Source organism: Manacus candei, unplaced genomic scaffold (assembly GCF_025592945.1).
Source record: "Manacus candei isolate 608988 ecotype Guabito, Panama unplaced genomic scaffold, ASM2559294v1 h1tg000152l, whole genome shotgun sequence".
Lineage (NCBI taxonomy): Eukaryota > Metazoa > Chordata > Aves > Passeriformes > Pipridae > Manacus > Manacus candei.
In genome coordinates this window covers 1215407-1234571 of record NW_026138200.1, presented here as the reverse complement: position 1 = coordinate 1234571, position 19165 = coordinate 1215407, and the positions used below count along the sequence as shown (strand labels likewise).

Here is a 19165-nt window from a genome sequence, read left to right as displayed (position 1 = left end):
ATAGCCTGTGGGTGTGACAGAAGCTAGGGAGGATGTGGCAGCTCCACTGAGCTTTGGGAGGTGGGTTAAGGGCACTATGTCTTTTAGCAGAACTGAAAACTACTGCTCTGAAAAACCTGAAAGTCATAGAGCTGTGGAAACAAGGAAAGGCTTCAGTTATTCCAAAGATGAAACCCACAGCTGGCCTCTCAAGCCCTGATACTGCTTTGGTCAGTGCAGGCACAGCAGGCTGGAGTTCCAGACCGATCTCACTCCATCTTCTGGTTCTCAGAGCTAAAAGAACCCTGTTGGGTTTGATATTTAACATAGCTCACAGCTGGGAATCCCATCAATCGGCATAGATATACTCATGCGACAGCTGCACCAGAGAACCATGAAAGCGGGAGGCTTCTTCCCAGGGACCATGAACTGTCCCATTTTTCACCATTGTGATGAGGATGGGGAGATGGAGTCAAACCACCTGTGTTCCCTGTCCCCGTGTCACCCTGTTCCAGCACACATCCTTATCTTCTGCTTGACTCTCACTGTGCTGTCCATGCTGGTTGCTCCTAATGTGGCACTTGCTGTAGCATCAGAGTACAGCATTCCCCTGGATTTGCAACCACAAAAATTTTCTCTCAACACATAAATAAAGCTTACAGAGTCCCTGTGCATGGATCGTTTGTTAGTTATAAAAAAATCTGTTCTGGTAAGAACAATCAGTTAAAATGAAAACTGCCTAAACGTGATGATAAATTGGTGATTTCATTTTTGAATTCTGCTTTGCCAATGCCAACTTTAAAATCTGCAGAGAGGGGGAAAAAAATGGAAGTAAGAGAAATGGTAAAGAAAATGTTAAATATTGCTCCTTCAATGTTTCCAAAAGACAGAAAAATTTAGGAAAATTCCACTATGTCCACAAAAAGTGATGGCATACGCTGTCCCTACTGCCACTAGAAACTATTTAAAGGTCTGCAAAACAAAAAATAAGTTAGAAAGCTGTTGTTTTGTGACCCTGAACATGGGGTGTCTGTGCTGTGCAGCTTCATTTCTTCCTCACTTCTCCACCTATCTCAGTAACATAAGGTGCTGGAAAACATGCCCTGTGGGGACAGTGTTGAAAGGACCAGCACTGTTGTTTTCCTAGAAAGGAAGACTGAGGGAAGCGTTAAAAAGAAATAGCAGGAGGAGAGGAACAATATCGTCTTTGTCCTGTGCACAATGAACAAAGAAAAATGCTCTGTGAATGGATACCCAAGACAAATCAGGGCAGTCGGTCAAAGCACTGCCAGGCAGTCCCCATTGCAGGGGGTTTGGCAAGAGGGCACTTTCAGATGAGCTGAGTCCTGTCCAAAGGAACAGAAAGCCAGGACCTTGCAGAGCTGCAGTGACCACATTAATCTGGTGCCAGCGCCAGGCTGTTATCCATGTGTGAAATGCCCAAGTGCAGAGTCAGGGACACTTCAACACCTGACACACAGTGCCCACAGTGACTCAAACAAATGAAAAAATGGACTGGGAGAGAGGGATGCACTTGCTGGAGCAGGCAGTGCCCCAACTGATGCAGACATCAGAGTAAGGTGTTGCTTTGGAGAAGGGAAGACCCCACACATACCACTCAAGAAATAAAATGCTGGTAAAAAGATACACCTGTCTGACAGGATGTGGCTGCTGCTGTCCATGAGTAAATCACAACTGTACTTTATCCAGTCCTCTAAAGTGAGGAGATCTTCCCCTTGAGAGGTTGTGCTGCCATGGAGGGAGCTGAACGTGCAGAGCTGGAATAGTGCATTTCCCAGTGGGCTTATTTGCTGTATGAACAGAATGAAAACATTCTCTAAAAAGCAAAGTCTGGCTGACAAAATAGTAACAAGCACAAAATTTTAACAGGCACCTACCGCAGGCCAATGCTCCACCGGGGAATGGGCAGCTTCCCAACACTGGCAGCCCCCTCCTTCTCCTCCTCCTCCTCCTCCTCCTCCTTCTCCTCTTTGCTTCTTTGCTCCCAGGGGCCAGGCTGGGAGGACTGGGATGGAAACAAACTCCTGGCCCCTCATCTTTGATCACCCGGAACACACCAGTGCAGCAAGGATTTGCCTACCATAGAGATCATTACTAAATCTCATCTGGTTTTAGTTTCCCTTGACTTCTCTTTTTGTTTTTTTTTTTTCTCTTTTCCTTATTTTCCTTTAGGATGACCAGATTAAACCTAACTGCTGATTCCCAAGTGGTTCCCATGGAGATGGAGGAGTGATATAGAGCAGCAAGACACTCTTTGCCCTGGGCAGGGCAAGGGGCAGCCAGGGGGCAGCTATGCCCAGCAGCCAGTGCCCAGCACAAAGCCTGACTCGGTCCACCAAGGCTGGCATGGTGGCAGGTGTTGAGCCCTAGTAAATGGAAGGTTGCATATTTTAGGATTAGTGTGGAAAACTAGGAAGAAATCCAAGAACTGGAGTTTAAGGAAGGGGATTAAATTGTAAAGAGAGACACAAGCACCTGTGACTGCTGCCTTCACTGCTGGTTTGCACAGGTGCCTGTGGCAAAAGAGACATGCTCTGTCAATGGGCAGGAGCTCATCCTGTTCAGCACCAGAATCATGCCTAGCATCTGAGTCAGCCCAAGCAATAAATAATGTGACTAATAAACATTCTTGGAGACAGCAAGCAGCACATTCAGGCCAGTTCCTGAGAAAATGACTAATCACTCTGCCATGCACTGTCCACCTTTCTTTTCCCTTCCCTGCCCCAGCCAGCATCAGAGGGAGGGTGGTTGAGGGCGGAGGGGCTAGCCCCTACTTGTGGTCAGATGTTCCTGAATTTCTGGCACCTACCTCCTGCTTGTCCCCTGGAGTGGAAACCGCAGCCTCTCGCCCAGCCCCAAGCTTCACCAGGGAGAGTGGAGACGTGGATGAGGGATGTTTCTCTGATTATCTTTAAAAGGATGCAGAAAGGACTTTTTTTTTTTCTTAAATGACTCAAACCACTTAGCATCTTTGCTATCCTACTCTCCCCCCCGCGCCTGGCCAGCACCACACAGCTGTGCTGCTCGTGCTCAGCCTGCACCACTGTAGGGTGATGCGTCGCCAGCTCTGAATTCTCGCGCGGTGATATGCGTAGTTGGAAACAGGCATTTGGGGAGCTGCCGTTTGCTGCTCTTCTTTTTCCACAACAACAACAGAGGTATTTCCTACCCGCTCCCCTCCCCACCCTCCATCTCAAAGAACAGCTTTTGTTTTGGAGAAGTACCGCCTTGTACTAAAACACCCCTGTATTCTGCAGTAAATTATCTTAAAATAGAGACCTCTCCCACCAGATGTTTGTCTTGGAACTGATCTCCAAACCCTGCGACAAAAATGAAAGGGTGGGAAAGGCGAGGCACATAAGACAGAGCAGAGGGTGATGCTGTTTGTGGACTGCTGTAGTCCCCCATCACTGGCAGCACAAGAGGTCCCCAGGATTAGGGGTAGAGCCAGTCAAATCTCACTACTCTGTGCCAGCTCAGGACAGGTCATTAGCATCCGGGAAAACCCTTGAGCTCTTTAAATGTGAGTTTTCCCTCTCAGAGAGCCGGCAGCTGAGACACAACCCAAGCGCAGGCTGTGTCTGTCCACCACCACAGGGCTGCAGTGAGCAACCAGAAAGACCTTCAGCCTCCAGAGGTTTCAGCTTTCACCCTTTTTCAAACTCTGAACAATTCTCCTTTACATCCCAAGGCATCAAAATCCATTTGCTTTCATTTTAAAGACACACCTTGATCTTGTATACTTTATCCTGCTTTTTCCTGACCATGCACAGGTTTCTCCCTCCCCAAGCCAAACAAAACTTTACTTCTCCTGGCAGGAGAACCATGAATGTCTTTGCTTCTCCTGGCAGGAAAACCATGAGTGTTTCCAGCTCCTCTGCAAGCTGCCCATGTCTTCTACAGACCTTTTTTTAACAAAGTGCCATTTGACCAGGGGCCAGAGCACAGGTACACATTATGTGCTGGCACCACCATGTATTTTTGTCTTACTTTCTGTTTCTAAAGAAGTGCCTGCACTTGTTTTTACCACTCCTACCATTTCTACAAGGAGCACAAGATCTTTCACCTAAGCGATCTCAGTATCCCTTTCATCATGCAGGGCAGAGCTGGGGTCTCCTTAGGAGGACTTTGCATGTGCCATTATCCAGGTCAGCTATAGTTAGGATGAGTCTAGGGAATATCTTTGAGCATCCAGGGACCTAGGGGCACTCTGAGACCAGTAAAAATGCAGCAGAAACTTCCACTACTTCCACCTCATCAGGTCCTTTTAGCTCACAGGTATTTAGATGAGCTTGAGCCACTGAGGAGGTTTGTGCTTGTCCCACTGCGGGCATGGGGCAAGCTCTGGTGGGTCTTTCTTCTTCCCCCCGCCACCCCCAAAAATGGCTCACTCATCCACTTTGAACAAAGAATTAAGGAAGAAAAATCTCCATTGTCTAATTGTGTCTCAACAGCATTCTGTTTGCCTGATTAAATTACAGTTTGGTAATCAAGCTTCATAAGTGTTGTTCCAGTGCCTAGAAAACATATTACTTTAAGAGGACTGTGACCCACCAAGGTCTCTTGCAATCCCTTTTCTCATTTCTCTGGGGGAAAAAAAAGTGATTTATAATACCACGGAAGCAGGCATTTGCTCTTTTTTCCTAATCTTTTAATCTGTTTAAGACAGGAAAGCTTCATAATGTACAATTTCAAACTGTCAAAATTTACAGAACAAAAAGAGTCAGATGTAAAACTGGTCATAATTCACAAATATCCCCATTAAAACTGTATAATACAGACATTAAGCCACAGGTCACTTTTCTATTTTTAGGAAAGTGTGCAAAGAGCTAACTGTATAGTACACATAAATGTTAAAAGTGATGCCATGTAAGCAGGTCTGCTGCTGCTATAAAAAATAGACAAGTATAAAATTACTTCTACAAAATTGGTTGGTTTTGTTGCTTGTAATAAAAAAGTAGACTTGTAAGAACTTTCCTCCTCAACAAACAACAATATTTTGAAACCAGGGATTTTAGTTGTTATCCTGTTACACAGGATGAAACATAATTTAGCTAAATCAGAGAGTCGTAAGATCTGCTTGTTCCAGGACCAACATGTGATTGCTGAAATACACTGTCTGATGGTGTATTTGTTGAACAGCACAGTCACTGTACCACTGCAGGGTGGGATGATTGCAGGTGCTTTCTCTGATACCACAAAAGATAACCTAAGAACCACAACACAGTCATTGAGCTACTCACAACATCACACTTTGCCATTTGCACTGATGCACAACCGTAAGCATTCACTAAACACTGTAAGGGTAGAGGGCATGGTTCATACACAAAAAAATACTTGGTTTTATTTGGTCAGGAAAGGAGAGCGAATGAGAGGGGAAAATGTTCTCTTTTTTGGGGTTTCCCTTTGGCTTTGTCACCTTCCCAGATGGCGAACGTGGTCCAGCTGTAGAGGACTGTGTCACACTCGGCCACACACACAAGCACACGATGGGTCCTCAGCACCGGGATTCCTCTCTTGTCACTTAGTCCCACATGTGTTGATGTTCTTCCCATTGGAGGCGTCCTCCACCAGTGAGATGTGGTAATCAGTTGACAGCGTGAGGTGGGAGATGCAGCCCACCAGCCCCCGCAGGTACTGACGGTTCGTGTGCAGCGCAATTTCCTTCATGCCACCTGGGGGAAAGGCAGACATCAGAAACTCTTCATCAGCATAGGTGTCTGCTTCTGTTTGGCAGACTGCACACCCAGCAACACCATTAGCTTTCCTAGAGTACCTCAGAAGGGAATTTTGATTTACAGGTTCCTCAGTGTTGTTTTGAATACAGATTTTAAGTACTTGAAAATACAGAGGGGATAAGCTGGAGGTAATGAACTGGGATGATAATTATTTATTGCAGAAACTGTAGCATCAGTAAGAGCTGAAGAAGCCTGTGCCCAGATTCCTACTAAATTTGGTGTGGGGTTTGCAGCTGCCACTCACTGTTTCTCTGTGTACCTGCCAAGGGTATCACAGTGCACCCCACGGTGGACACCCCCCCCCCCCCCCAATCCCAGTCAAAGAGGCCTCCTCACACTAACCAGGCTGTGGACCACTAGAGGCTGCCACGTGATGCCTCCACCTTGAGCTGGACAGAGTTGGGACACTCTGCCTTGCAGCCAACCTTGCAAACACAGAAATTATTCTGGGTCCCAAATGTGAACCATGAGCACTCACCTACATAGAGATCCCCATTGATATTTAACTGCCTCATCTTCCCGGGGGATTTACCAGTCCTGGCACCATAATCATCCACGGTTACTTTGCCAGACTGTCCATCCCTGAAATGAAAAGCAAACCACTCTCATGTGTCCAGCCTACTACCAGGCAGAAGGAAGGTCTCCAGTGGCCAGGAGACCAAGGAAATTCAGTGCTCGGCAGGGTTCATGGAAGAGGCTTGGGACCGCTGCCGGGAAGCCCCACAGACAGTGTGTTACGGCAGTCCAAACTCTTCAGGGTGATTTTTTTTTTAATAAGGACTAAGATATCAAAGACCTGAAAAGGGTGTGGGACACATTTGCAGATAAGAAAGAGCTGGGAAAGAAGTAAATTGCACAGCTAGAGCAGAGAGCAGGATGGACAGCTTCTGACCTGTTGTTAAAAACCAAATCTAATATTAAAAGTAAACAGCAGAAGCTTCAACAGAAGGGAAAAATCATGCAAGCTGAAATAAAACATACTAAGAGGCAGTTTTGCTTCTTACTAGTGCCTTTTGGCCACTTCCATTCTAAGTATGGTCAAAAACAGCATTGACATAAAAGCCACTTGGTATTCTCACTGAATTTGGTAACAAGTTGTGCTAATGTCAGACTGTGATTTCCAGGGAACCAGCATCTCATGAAGAGAGGCATGTGTGCTTTCTGTGCTGGGCACAGTTACCTCCCATTAGGTAATGAGTTATAAATATCAGTTATATATACACTGCAAGATGTCTATACCTCCTCCAAATAGAAAAAGTAGGCTTACACTGTCCATGCTCCAGTGCTTGTGCCAGCCCATAAAATGGTCACTAGGGAATTTCAAAATGCAGACATTAAAGAAAAATACTTTTAATCCAAATGGTATGGGTTTAAGAGAATGTCTGTCACAGCCCCAGAATAGCCCTGCATGACTTTGGCAGCCTGCCTTGAGCTGTGCCAAGTTGGCACTGCCACCTCCAATATAATAATCTTTGTGTACATCATCCTGAAACAGCCAAGTTGCTAACAGTTCCACTCCTAAGCCGTGTCTGATTGTGGAGCCACAGTGATTCACACCCAACCAGCATCCAGACACACCAGCCAGCATCTTTAATGGCAGGGTGGCTCCAAAACACCTCCCAGATGAAGCATGTCTGCTTACCGAACAGCTTTGACCCTGTGCCACCGCCCATCGCTGAAAGAGCCGTTCACCATGATGGAAGCAATGCCGCTGCCCAAATTGTAGCTACAATTAAAAAAAAAAAAATCATTAAAGTGTTGCTGCCTCCCTCACAAGGACCAGTTGCCTGCCAAGTTGCTCAGGCATTCTTACTCCCTTACAGCTCAGGTTCTGGGGCAACCATTCGAGTCCCTTGGAATAGTCCCAACAGCAGTGCTCTTATTTTACAAAGTCAGGCTCACAGAGGAGCAGTCAATATTCCCTCCTCCCCAGGTCAGTGGGTAGCATCGCCACCATACCATGGGAACAAGAAGGGAGCCTCTGCAAGGCAATTCCACTCTGAAACAGGGGATTATGAAGGTCAGTGACCTTTGGCCTAATGGGAGAAACAGTGGGAAGTTGCAAACAAGGTTAATAAATACATCATTACAAAAGCAAATTGGCACAGAATCTATAACAAATTGACAACTCATCTGAATTGTAGACAAGGTTAAGACCTTTTAGAATGGATGAAGCCTAATAAATAAATGCAGAGATAATCATGAAGTTTCCTGCTTCTGCTGTCACCCTAATTATTTATTTGTGTCTGATTCTACTAAAATTATTCAGCAGACATAGCGTCCCCATCATGTTTACACTTCAGGCATCTTAATTTCTAGGTCCCAGAAGTTTGGGCCACCCTTAATAAAGGGGAAGTAGACATACAACACAGTGAGCTATTGGGTGCTCAGCTGCCTAATCCAGCAGGATGAACCAGCCAGAGTCAGCTGCTGCCAGACTTCAGCCCATACCAAGCAAAAGAGATTAAAATCAACATCACCTCTTCAGAAAGGCTGAACATGAAGTTAATTCATGGCCAGGATAAGGTACTTGAGAAGAGAACATAAAGTCATGAGCTACCCAGAGCAAAATGGTTGCCCTGAATTTGTTTCTGCCCCAGGGGTTTAAGTGAGTCTCAAGCAAAAATCTCCTTTTAACACAGGATGCAGATACCAGCCTAGGTCAGAAGCTACAGAAGAATTTAGGTGTTTAGGATTGTATCAAGGTGTTTGTAAAAATGAGATTCATATCCCTTATGAAAGGGGATCCCTTACAACAGTGATATAACTTTCCACAGAAGCAGGAAGCGACAGAAAGGATTTACAGCAGCAGGTACGTTGGACAGGGAGTAATGCCATAGAAAATGGGAAAGAAAAGATAGGTTTTGGATTTCAAACTGGACCAGAACACAAATGTCTACACTTGGGCTACAGAAAAATGCTTCCAACCAATTCACAGCCCTGATATTCTACTGACCTCACCTTTCAAAAGGCCAAAAACTAGCATAAAGATCAACCTTTCTGAATGACCATTTTTTTTCTGCATTTATCCTTTCACCATCTTCTTTGTTGCCCTCCTTCAGTATGCAGTGATTGCTTATGAGAGTTTTACTTTTGGAAATTAATTTTTCATGTTCCTAAATGTAAAAGGTACAGTAAAATTTCAGTAAAATTCAGCTGTTTTCTCCTAAAACCTTTGTGTATCTTCATGTCTGAGGAAGAGCAACAACCTTAATAGAAAATGCACTGTGTCTGGAAAAATGACAGAATACAGTAGCTGCTTACTACCATGCATATCAGGCAGACAGGCTCTTCCAAAGACATTTAAACAGTGTGCAATTTCTGCAGAGTCACTGCCTTGCTTATACAATAGTGAGGAAACTAAGGATTTTTACAAAGTTAACCACTGAAAATCTCATTTTAAAAAAACTTAAAAGAAATTAATTTAAGTAGAAATGTGCAACTTATCTATGTATCCATGGTAACAAATGACAGCCAAGTAAAGTAAAAGATGGCTTCAAATTAGCTTAAATAACAAAATCTTTGCCATTTAATCAACAGTGTCTCACAACAATCCATAATAATGATTACATTTGTAGTTTGCTGTTTCAGTACTTGTCTGAAAAGGAATCAGAGGAAAGACAGGGCTTTCAAAAGACAGGAGGTCCAAAAAAGCATCACGCAAAAAGTTGCAGAGTCTGCCTGAGTACCTGTAAGGGAGAAAGAGGTTCTGGAGCAAGAACCCAACGTTTCCCAATAGTCCCCAACTTCAGCATTTTGACAGCAGCATTATTTCTTAAATGACCAATTCTGTGCATGGTGGCACTAACAAGGCCTGGTGACAGCTGTGTGTGTGTCACAGGGTAGAATATCCGGAGGCTTGAGATGGCAGAAGCCCTGCTCCCATGTGCACTCTCTGGCAAAGAATGAGCCCACAGTGAGCACTGGCATCAGCAGTTTGTCCTTGACCCCTGATTCCTCTGCCAACCGTACCCTGCTCTGCTTAACTGAGATGGTGAGTGCTTCAAGAAGCATGATCCCCTCATAAGGTAACTTTTAGATAATAACAACAAAAAATTATGCTTTAAAAATTGGGAGAGAATAGAAATGATGCAAAGCTTGCAGCATGTTACCTGTTCAACTCACATCCTTTTCTAGACAGCAAATGGGACACAACACTGAACAAAATCTTGAGGTTCTGAGTGTATCACACTATGCCAAAGGACAAGTGCACTGGATGTGTTGTGACAACTCCTTCAATCCCTGAATATTCAAATATGGGAGAGGAATTTTACCTGAATATTAAAGCTCCCTCCTGAAGGCCTAGAGAGATGAAATCACTGTTAGCTCGCATGGGACTGTTTCCCCTCCACATCAAAAGTCCTTCCTTCATGGTAGTTTTAAATCTCATGAACACGTTCGTTCTTGTTCCTGATACCCTGTTTAATGTGGAAGAAAATAACAGTAAAATAGTGAACTAGGACAGTCTTCTTTCAAAAAAAATCATAAAAGATCATGCAGCATTTCTTCTTTGCTGGTCTTGTGGGTTGCTGTCTTGCAACACACCTACATGCTGATGTGTGAAGGATTCTGGTTCACATCCCCATTTCCAGCATTTCAGTGGAAGGGAATTGAATTTGTCCCTCCAGAATCCCAAACACAATAGATACTAGGTTATTCCACACAAATAAGAGAAAATCCTTTTCTCCTCAAGCCTGGTGTGAAATTCCAATTAGCAAATTTTGAGAATTAGCCAGAAGACAGTGGAAGAAGCATAAGAAGGTCAAATCAGGAAGTCCCAGTAGGTGAGAGCTACTGAGTTGCAGGTGAGGACATTGGTGAAGCCTCCTTTAGTCAGTGACTGAAATACAGGCAGATGGATGAATTTGTTGAAACAAGCCACAGTGTGCTGGGGATCTTCTAGAGTACCCAGCAGCCAAAAAAAAATAATTTTGAGGAGTTAAAGTCCTCAATCTCTTTAAAGATACAGGCTCTGTATGTCTGTTTTTGCTCTAAGGAAGCATGCACCAGTCCATGTCCGATGTATGCATGCCATTTCTCTACAGGCTGCAAGATGCTCAGATATTATAACTAACTGAGCTGTAAGGATATGCATTTAAAATGTATTTTTCCCTGAAATATAGAAATATGGGAAATATGGGAAATACAGCTTAAAACACCTAAATATACAACAGCCTCCCACATGAGGGTCCTAGCATTATAACAGTTAACAAAACAGAATATTTCTGTTCACAGCAGATACATTACCTTTTCAGGATATCTGGATTATCATATGTGAGGTAACTGCGACCAATAAATTGTGGGATTTCAATTGCTTCTGTAATGGCTGAGAAGTAAGTAAAAAAAATGAAGATGAGTGTCAGTTAGCTGATACGGAAACAAAAGGAAAAAATAGAGACAAGACTTTTATTGATTTACTGCTTCATTGGCAGGCACCTGCAAGTGAAACAGAACGGAGCTGAACACACTCAGCTTCGCAAAAAGGCACTACCAGTTCATACCTAAATGTAGGGGCAGTAGTTAAGGCAATATAAACTGCTGACAGTCCCTCCACCTACAGTCTTCATGTCTTGGGCCTAATGTATTGCTCCACTGCAAATGTTAGCATAGAAGAACATGAAGTATTGGGAAAAGATTGCAAATTTTATCTTTATTCCTGTTTCCACATTATTTGATTCTCTATGTGATTTAACCTTCCCTCTTGCCACAGCTTATGCATTAACCGCCCTTGTTCATAGTCTAAGAAACTCCTCCCCATTTCCCAACAGAGCACCATATGCAGAGCACATTTGGGACCTCTCACCCTGCAAAAGAAGGCCAAGAGGCAGCACAGCCTGTGAGCTCCCCATGTTCTCCTTTAGTATAAAGTGACTTTGCACAGAGTGGCTGCTGTCAGTTCAGAGCTCACCTTTGGGGTGCAGTGTGGGGTGAGGCAACCTCCTGGGAGGATTTACAGGGGGTCCCTGGTCACTTTAGGTCTATTGAAAGTAACTGAGACCATGCTAAAGGCTGCATGGCAGAGGCTGTGAAGCCCCTGGTTGTGTGCATTTGACACTGCAGCGCTGCCTTGGAGGGTATTTTGGGTGTCCCCCATAGAGCATCTTCCATGTCTCTAGAGACAGCCCCAGGTACCCTCATGTTGTATGGCTGCTGAAACAGCAGCACACATTGCAGTCAGACCTGGAGCTGGTGCACTGCTGCCCGTGGAGAAGACTTGGTAAAATAACTCAGCTGTGTGTGAAATAAATCATTGAACATCCTTGATACAGAGCCCTTCAGTAGGCTTTGGAAACTGGCCTGAACAGAGTTTCTGTTGAGTGAACATCCTACATTTTGTTGCTGACGTTCCATAACTGACTGCTCCATTAATATAAGCCAGTTGTATAAATTACTTAAAATAGATGCCTTCATCCTATTTTCTTCCTTAGGGCTAATCCCTTCAACTCACAGCTAATCCCATCTATATAAATTTCAAGCTTTCCAGGGCAAGGATGCTTGCTTTTTTTACACAACACAGTGGCTGGTTGGGCTTTCAGAGTTCAGTGTAACATAGATACGCAACAATTGGTGTAGTCTGGCAGCCAGTAACAGCAATACGAAATTTAGCTCTAGGTGCCAAGACTGAGAATTTTAGACAGTGACAAATGACTGTTTTCATCCATAGTGAAATCAGGAAAGTTGCCTCATGTGTCTAAAGAAACCATCACAGGCCATGGCCAGTCTGCAGCCTGCCAATGTCATTGGAAGATTGCAAAAGATGTGTTACACTGACCAGACACTCCTTGCCAGGTCTGACACTTTCTGCACTGGAGAGTCTCTGACCATGTCGAACAGTAGCAGAGCATGAAAGGAGCCCTTGTTCCTTCATCACATCCTGCACTAGAGCCCCGCTGCTCTTGCCTTCAGCAGGGGAGGGTGCCTGTGCCATGCAGCAGCCCTTGCCCAAGCACTCTGATTTCCTCTTTAGAATTTGATATGCATTTATCTCTCTCTGCTTGCTCTTCACTTGCTGCACTGAATTTGGTTGTGGAAGACCAAACGAATTTTAGCAGTACCCTTGATGCATGCAGGATCTTTGCAGCTGGGAGGGAACTGGGGCAGTAAGGAGATCTAGGATGAAACACCTCCACTCTTTGCTCATTATGACTCAGCAGAGAAGCACCAAAGCTCCTCGTGACAAGGAGGAATGACTTCTGAACTGCAGGGCAGCCTGAGGTAGCACCTACCTCCACAAAACACTCAGCCAGCTGCCTGGCCCCTCTGCTCTGTAAATACAGGGACAGCTCTACAGCCACTGCTCTGAGCTTGGCAGGTGCTTTGGACGCAGTTTGAAATATCAACAGCATGAAGTTTAAGGAAGAACTACATAACCTTAGAAAATATTTTGGCTTATTGACAGAAACTTGCAAGGCTTAATGGAAACCCATCACCCAGACAGACACACAGTGACAGAGCAGTTTTCACATAATTTGCAGTACTTACTGTTTAGGCAGTAACTTCCACACTCTGCAGTGAGTCAGCACAAAACAAAACAAGAACATTCTGGTTTTATTATTCTAAAGCATAAAAATCTCCCTTAGTCTAGTTTCATGCCCACTTTTCTGCAATTGTGTAATCCCCCACGTACCATTTTCATAAGTGACTACAATCACCCATGAAGGTAGCACTCTTTTGTTATTGTTTTGCCCCAAGTATTTATGTTTGCCCACTCAAAACACTCAAAGGTGCAGACAGTTAGGACCAGCACCAAACCCTTCTGCTAGTCCTAGCTTTCAAATCCCAGTGACTCACAAAGATTTACCCAGCTATCAGCTCTAACCAGGAAATTATGAACATTTAACCAGCTCTAAACAGCACTTTGCTGTTCTACTCCATCTTGGAATTAAGTACAAAAATACCTTTAACATTCACCACAACTTGAACAATATAAAACCTAACAATGCCAGCAGAAACTCTATTGAATCCTCAGCTGATGATCCATTACAATATGAATCAATATCTCATTTACCTCACACCAGCATTATTTGAGTTTTTAAATGGTGTGTATAATTTTGAAGAATGATGTGTAGTCCCTCACAAGCACAAGGTTTTTAAGAGTGTGGAGTTACAGCAGCTCACCAGAAAGAAGCATGGAGATAGCACCTTCTCGTCACATAGCTTCTGAGTGCACTAACCAAAACCCTGTTCTGAAATAGAAGTGGACACAAATGTGCATCCCGCCTTTGCCACATCTGAACCCCACCAAAGAGACACAGGTAAGGATTATTTTGAGAAACCTGTTTCAGGTTGTCCTCATCAAGGCTGTCATGGACTGAGTTTCAGGAGGGACTTCCATGCTCTCTGCACATCCATTAGCAAAAGCCTGGATTTTCAGTGGCAGCTGAAGCTGCACAAGTGCAGGGAGGGTGAGCTGCACCAGAACAGGAGCCACAGGTAGCCAGGACAGAAGCCAGGTGACTTGTGTTTTTGGACACTTTAAATGAATCAAGGTTGGATTCACACAGGAAGCAGCACCCAGGATCCAGCTGTCATAGGCACAAGGTGCTTCAGACTGTCTCTGAAAGCCTGGACACTCATTCAGTTGACAACAGCAACCAGTAGCACTGCTGGCACCACGAGCTTGGCACACTGCTCCCAGGGCTCAGCACAGGTCAGGAGCCCAGGAGTGGTGAGGAGCTCTGGCACCAGCAAATGGACAAGAGCTCATCAAACAGACAGGGAGTCAGACACTGAAACTGCAAATCATTCCCTTGCCTTTACTGCCTTTGGAGATGTCGGTACAGCTGCAGATACTCCTGACTTGGAGTCAGGAGTTTAGCACCCTGTACATACCTAGAAAGCCAAAATTCTAATTCTCCCTCCTCCCCACAAAGTAGACAGGGTAAATGACGTCGGTTTGGCTATTAGTTAGACCACAACAACGTAAGCAAAGGGGTTGCTTGCATTGTATCTTAATAAAATGCTTTTGTTCTAAGATGTTGTCTGTTATGAAGAAAAGGCCAGTCTATTCATCACAGTTTAACCAGAACCACTGCTTTTAACTTTGAAGTCTATGCCTGTGAGAAATGAAGCAGTGGGTCAGTCAGACCTTTCGAACTGAGTTTACTGTTACATTACAAAACCATCCCTTAGGAGTTTTTCAAGACCAAGCCTGACAGAAGGGAAACATCTCCATCTAGTGGAATAACCCAAGGCACATTTTCCAAACACTTTTCATGCGATCCTAACACTTTTCTGAATCTAAGGTTTGAACTATTACAATGGCTCTGAGGAAAGAAGAGTAACATGCACGTAGGTGAGTCTTCCTTCTTGGTTGTCTCTTTTGCCATACCAAGGTAGTGTCTGTGCAGATGATGAAATTACTATTAGAGTAGTCAGTGTCTAAAACAGTACTAGATCTTTTTTTGTATGAGAACAGTGTTTGCTGTCAGCCCCACGGATAAAATTACAAGGGTTATTGATGCTTGTGCTTCAGGATGTAACACAATTGCTGGCTGAAGGACACTGTCAGGAATTCCCCCTTTGTATATCACTGCATAACTAGGGGGTTTATGCAGTTGGCCACCACAAGCAACCAGATACCAGGTTACTATCTATGGATCACAGCTCTGTGCTGGGATAACAGTTACCATATTCCTAAACAACAAAACAAATTCTTCCCTGGGTACATGGAAAGTGCACAGATGCAAAGGGAGCTCTGGCCTCCAGGCTTTCTATTTCAAGGGATGTTTAAAACAGCAGCTGTAGGTGCTACATCTTTCTTATTTTTGCAATCAGCTCCAGATTTCTGGGTTGAAATGCAGCCATCATTACCTTTTTGGCAGTGTTGGCCATCGAAGCCCAGGGGACAGTCACATTCATAGCTGTCCTTCTTGGGAACGCAGGTGCCTCCATTTGCACACGGTGAGATCACACAGGGGTGGGCAGCATTTGCTAGGTTGATGCCAAAAGTGAAATCCTGTTTCACATCAATTGTTCGGTCATTCAAGACAATCTATGTGTTAAAAAAAAAAAAAAAAGGTAGGAAAATAAATTGTAAAAACTCCAAAATTTACAGTATTGTACTGCTGGTTAGAAGACTTCTCTAGAAGACGTCAGAGAAATGTAACTCTCAAAACTTGGCCCAAATCCTATTTCTTGTAATGTGTGTTTTCCAGTTGTAGAGGTCCAGCTCATCCTGTTGCTCACCTTGACTCACTGAAGATTAATTTCTCATGTGTAGTGTGACACAGCCTTGGGCAACCCCCTTATGGGGTGAAGCTGTGTAGGATTTACCAGGCTTGTGTCTGAATACTGGTAGAGTGCTTTGTAGCCAAGCCATGAGCTAGGATGGTAAAATTAGACGAGCACTGCCGAGGAAAAGCATTTCTGAGATCAGGAAACCTCTCAGGAGATGAATGTTGACAACAGAAATACTAAGCAGAACAGCTTGTTTTTTGAATTTTCTATTGCTTTCTAGTATCTCATCTTGCCTGGAAGAAGCTTGAGTTAAGATGAATGAAAAATATAAATAATGACTTCACAAAACTTTTTATGTAAATGGAAGAGAACTGCTAAATGGTGGGATTTTCCTAATGTGTCAGAAATATATGTTCTCCAAAATAAACCAACATTTGTATAATCTCAGCTGATATCTAGGCAAGAGAGATTACATGTGAGTACAGCTTCTGGTCTCAGCTACATCAGAAAAAGTCCATCTTCACAAACAATAGATTTTTAAGGTCAAAAATTAAAAAGGTAATAGTTACTCTGCCTCCTGGTAACTCAGACAATGCATTCTAGGGGATCCTAGTGGGAGAAGGGTTTGCATCAAGCATATATGCTCTATTCAAAACAGCCCCGCACAACTCCAACAGCAGAAAAACATCCAGTCCCATCATATAGATGAACCAGGGAAGACTTCACTACCTTTTCAGCTTCTTTCTAAGTTTTGGCTACATTGTTCCAGAGGTTAAAAAGCCCACACTCATAAAAACATGTCTCTTATTTCTGAGTTTAAACTTAGCTTCAGATTCCAGCCTTTGATTCTCATCGAGTCTTTTTCTGCATAATTCCAGCACCTTGTATCCAAAGAAACCACGTAGGAACTAGCAGACCACAATAAAGCCAGTTCTCAACCTTATCTTAGTAAACTAAAGAGATTGTGATGGTAGGTCTTTTTACACTCAGCATATTTTCCAGTACTTGGTGATGTTTGTAGCTCTATTTCTATGCGGTTCTCCAAAATCCTACTATGTATAAAAACAGCACGAAACTAAATGTCCCCAGTACCCAAAAGGTAGGCAATACTCTTCCCTGACATCCCATCAGGTCTCTGAGAATACAAATCCAAGACTGACAGAGTTCAAGAAGCGTTCAGATGATACTCTCAGGCACATAGTGTGACTCCTGGGGATGATGCTGTGCAGGGCCAGTGCTGGACTTGATGATCCTTGTGGGTCCCTTCCAACTCAGCACAGCCTGTGTTTCTGTGACATCCGCCTTACTGAGTACATCATAGAAATAAGGGCTCACACTCAGAATTTCCCAAACCTTGTCACTGTCTTTACTCCAGGGCACAACTCCTCACCTTGTAAGTGTGACCTGTATTATCTGCTCCTAGGCTTCCTCTCTTGCACTCCGAAATGCACTGTATTTAGTCAAGTCTGCCTTCCCACTGTTGCTTGTGTGACTGACCTGTTCCTACTGGTATTACACATTCCCCCAGTTTCCCTGAACTTCATGTTTTCTGCTAGACAGCTGACAAAGACAGTGAAAAATGTCAGGCCAAGGGATAACATCATTTCCACCGAACTGCAATTACTTTTCTGTCCTTGAGCAATCATTAACATGATTCAGTACAGAGTTTTTCAATTTTTTAAATAAAAAACTATTATTAAATTTTTTTTTATTTGCTATTTGTTTGCATTAACCTGACACAAGAACTCGATGCTGTAAATGAGGATTCAGGGTCAACCTTCTAACTGTATCCAAATTATTTTAAGTATACTTAGGACGAAAAAAATTAGTTCACTTTGAACTTTCTTTTGATTATTTACTAGGACTGACTATGAATTTATATTTTCTAGAAAAGAACTGCACCCATGCACAGTTGACCTCATGGGAACATTATCCCTAATGTCTGCCAACAATGGAAAAGATATCCTCCTTTCATGTGTCTCATATAAAATCATATGAGGGGAAGGCAGTGAGGTGTGCATCTGCAGTGCAGTGTAAGAATACATGAAGGGGACTGGAATCCATTTTAATTTTTGAACCCCAGGAAGAACGAGAAGGCCGAGTGCAAGGTCCTGCAACAGGGTCAGGGTAACCCCAAGCACAAATACATGCTGGTATTAAGAGCAGCCCTGCAGAGAAGGACTTCGACGTGCTGGTGAGCGAAAAGCTGGACATGAGCTGGCAATGTGTACTTAGAGCCTGGAAAGCCAAACATGTCCTGGGCTGCATCCAGAGCAGCACGGCCAACAGGTTGAGGGAGGGGATTCTGCCCCTCTACTATGCCCCTGTGAGATCCCACCTGGAGCTCTGCATCCAGCTCCGGAGTCTCCAATATAAGAAGGACATGGAGCCCCTGGAGGGAGTCCAGAGTAGGCCGTGAATATGATCAGGGGGCTGGAGAACCTCTGCTATGAGGAAAGACTGAAAGGTACAGGATTGTTCAGCCTGGAGAAAAGAAGGCTCTGAGGAGATCTTATAGTATCTTCTGGTACTTAAAGGGGAGCCACAGGAAAGCTGGAAAGGATCATGGGCAAGGAGTGATAGAACAAGGGGAATGGCCTCAAACTAAGAGAGAGGAGGTTTAGATTGGGTATTAGGAAGAAATTCATCACTGTGAGTGTGGTGAGGCACTGGCACAGGTTGCCCAGAGAAGTTGTGGATGTCCCATCCCTGGAAGTGCTCGAGGCCAGGCTGGATGGGGATCTGAGCAACATGGTCTAGTGGAAGGTGTCTCTGCTCATGACCAAGCTAGGGGGTTTGGAATGGATGATCTTTAAGGTCTTTTCTAGGATTCTAGGATTCTTTTTCACTCACAAGTGTATTGGTTATGTCAGACATTTAACTGTCTTAGTGTGCATACACAAGTATTTGAGCATTTCTTCCATTTCTTTATTTATATATAATGGAAGTTTGAGAAACAGAGCTACAAACATCACCAAGTTTGAGAATGCTAATCTTCACATAGCTTTGTATGTCCTTCTGAATTCAATCCCATATGGCTTCTGCTCATTTATTAGTACAGTATGGAAATAAAGAGGGAGACTGGTAGTAGTAATAATTACTGGCTATTAAAGTTTAATGACTTTTCGCTGTGAAATAATTCTTTAAGCACTTTGTGGTGGGCTCCTGAGGTGAAATCCTAGATTATTTTGAACATTGCCAGTCGCATGAGGGCAAGTTTCCACATACAGTGTGCATTAGATGGGATG

At 43.9% G+C, this 19165-nt stretch overlaps 1 protein-coding gene across 2 annotated transcripts in view; it reads right to left on the bottom strand.

Annotated features, from left to right (window-relative positions):
* Nucleotides 1-4629: 4629 nt before the first annotated feature.
* The window catches only part of EGFLAM (EGF like, fibronectin type III and laminin G domains), a 72801-nt gene continuing 58265 nt past the window's right edge, over nt 4630-19165 (bottom strand). For both annotated transcript variants that reach the window (XM_051772345.1, XM_051772346.1), the window contains exons 18-23: nt 15552-15732; nt 10986-11064; nt 10013-10156; nt 7381-7464; nt 6217-6320; nt 4630-5675 (exon numbers count right to left, since the gene is read on the bottom strand). In XM_051772345.1, the coding sequence (XP_051628305.1) occupies nt 5521-5675; nt 6217-6320; nt 7381-7464; nt 10013-10156; nt 10986-11064; nt 15552-15732 (747 nt within the window). In that variant the 3' untranslated portion in view covers nt 4630-5520. The remainder of the gene's footprint in view (nt 5676-6216; nt 6321-7380; nt 7465-10012; nt 10157-10985; nt 11065-15551; nt 15733-19165) is intronic.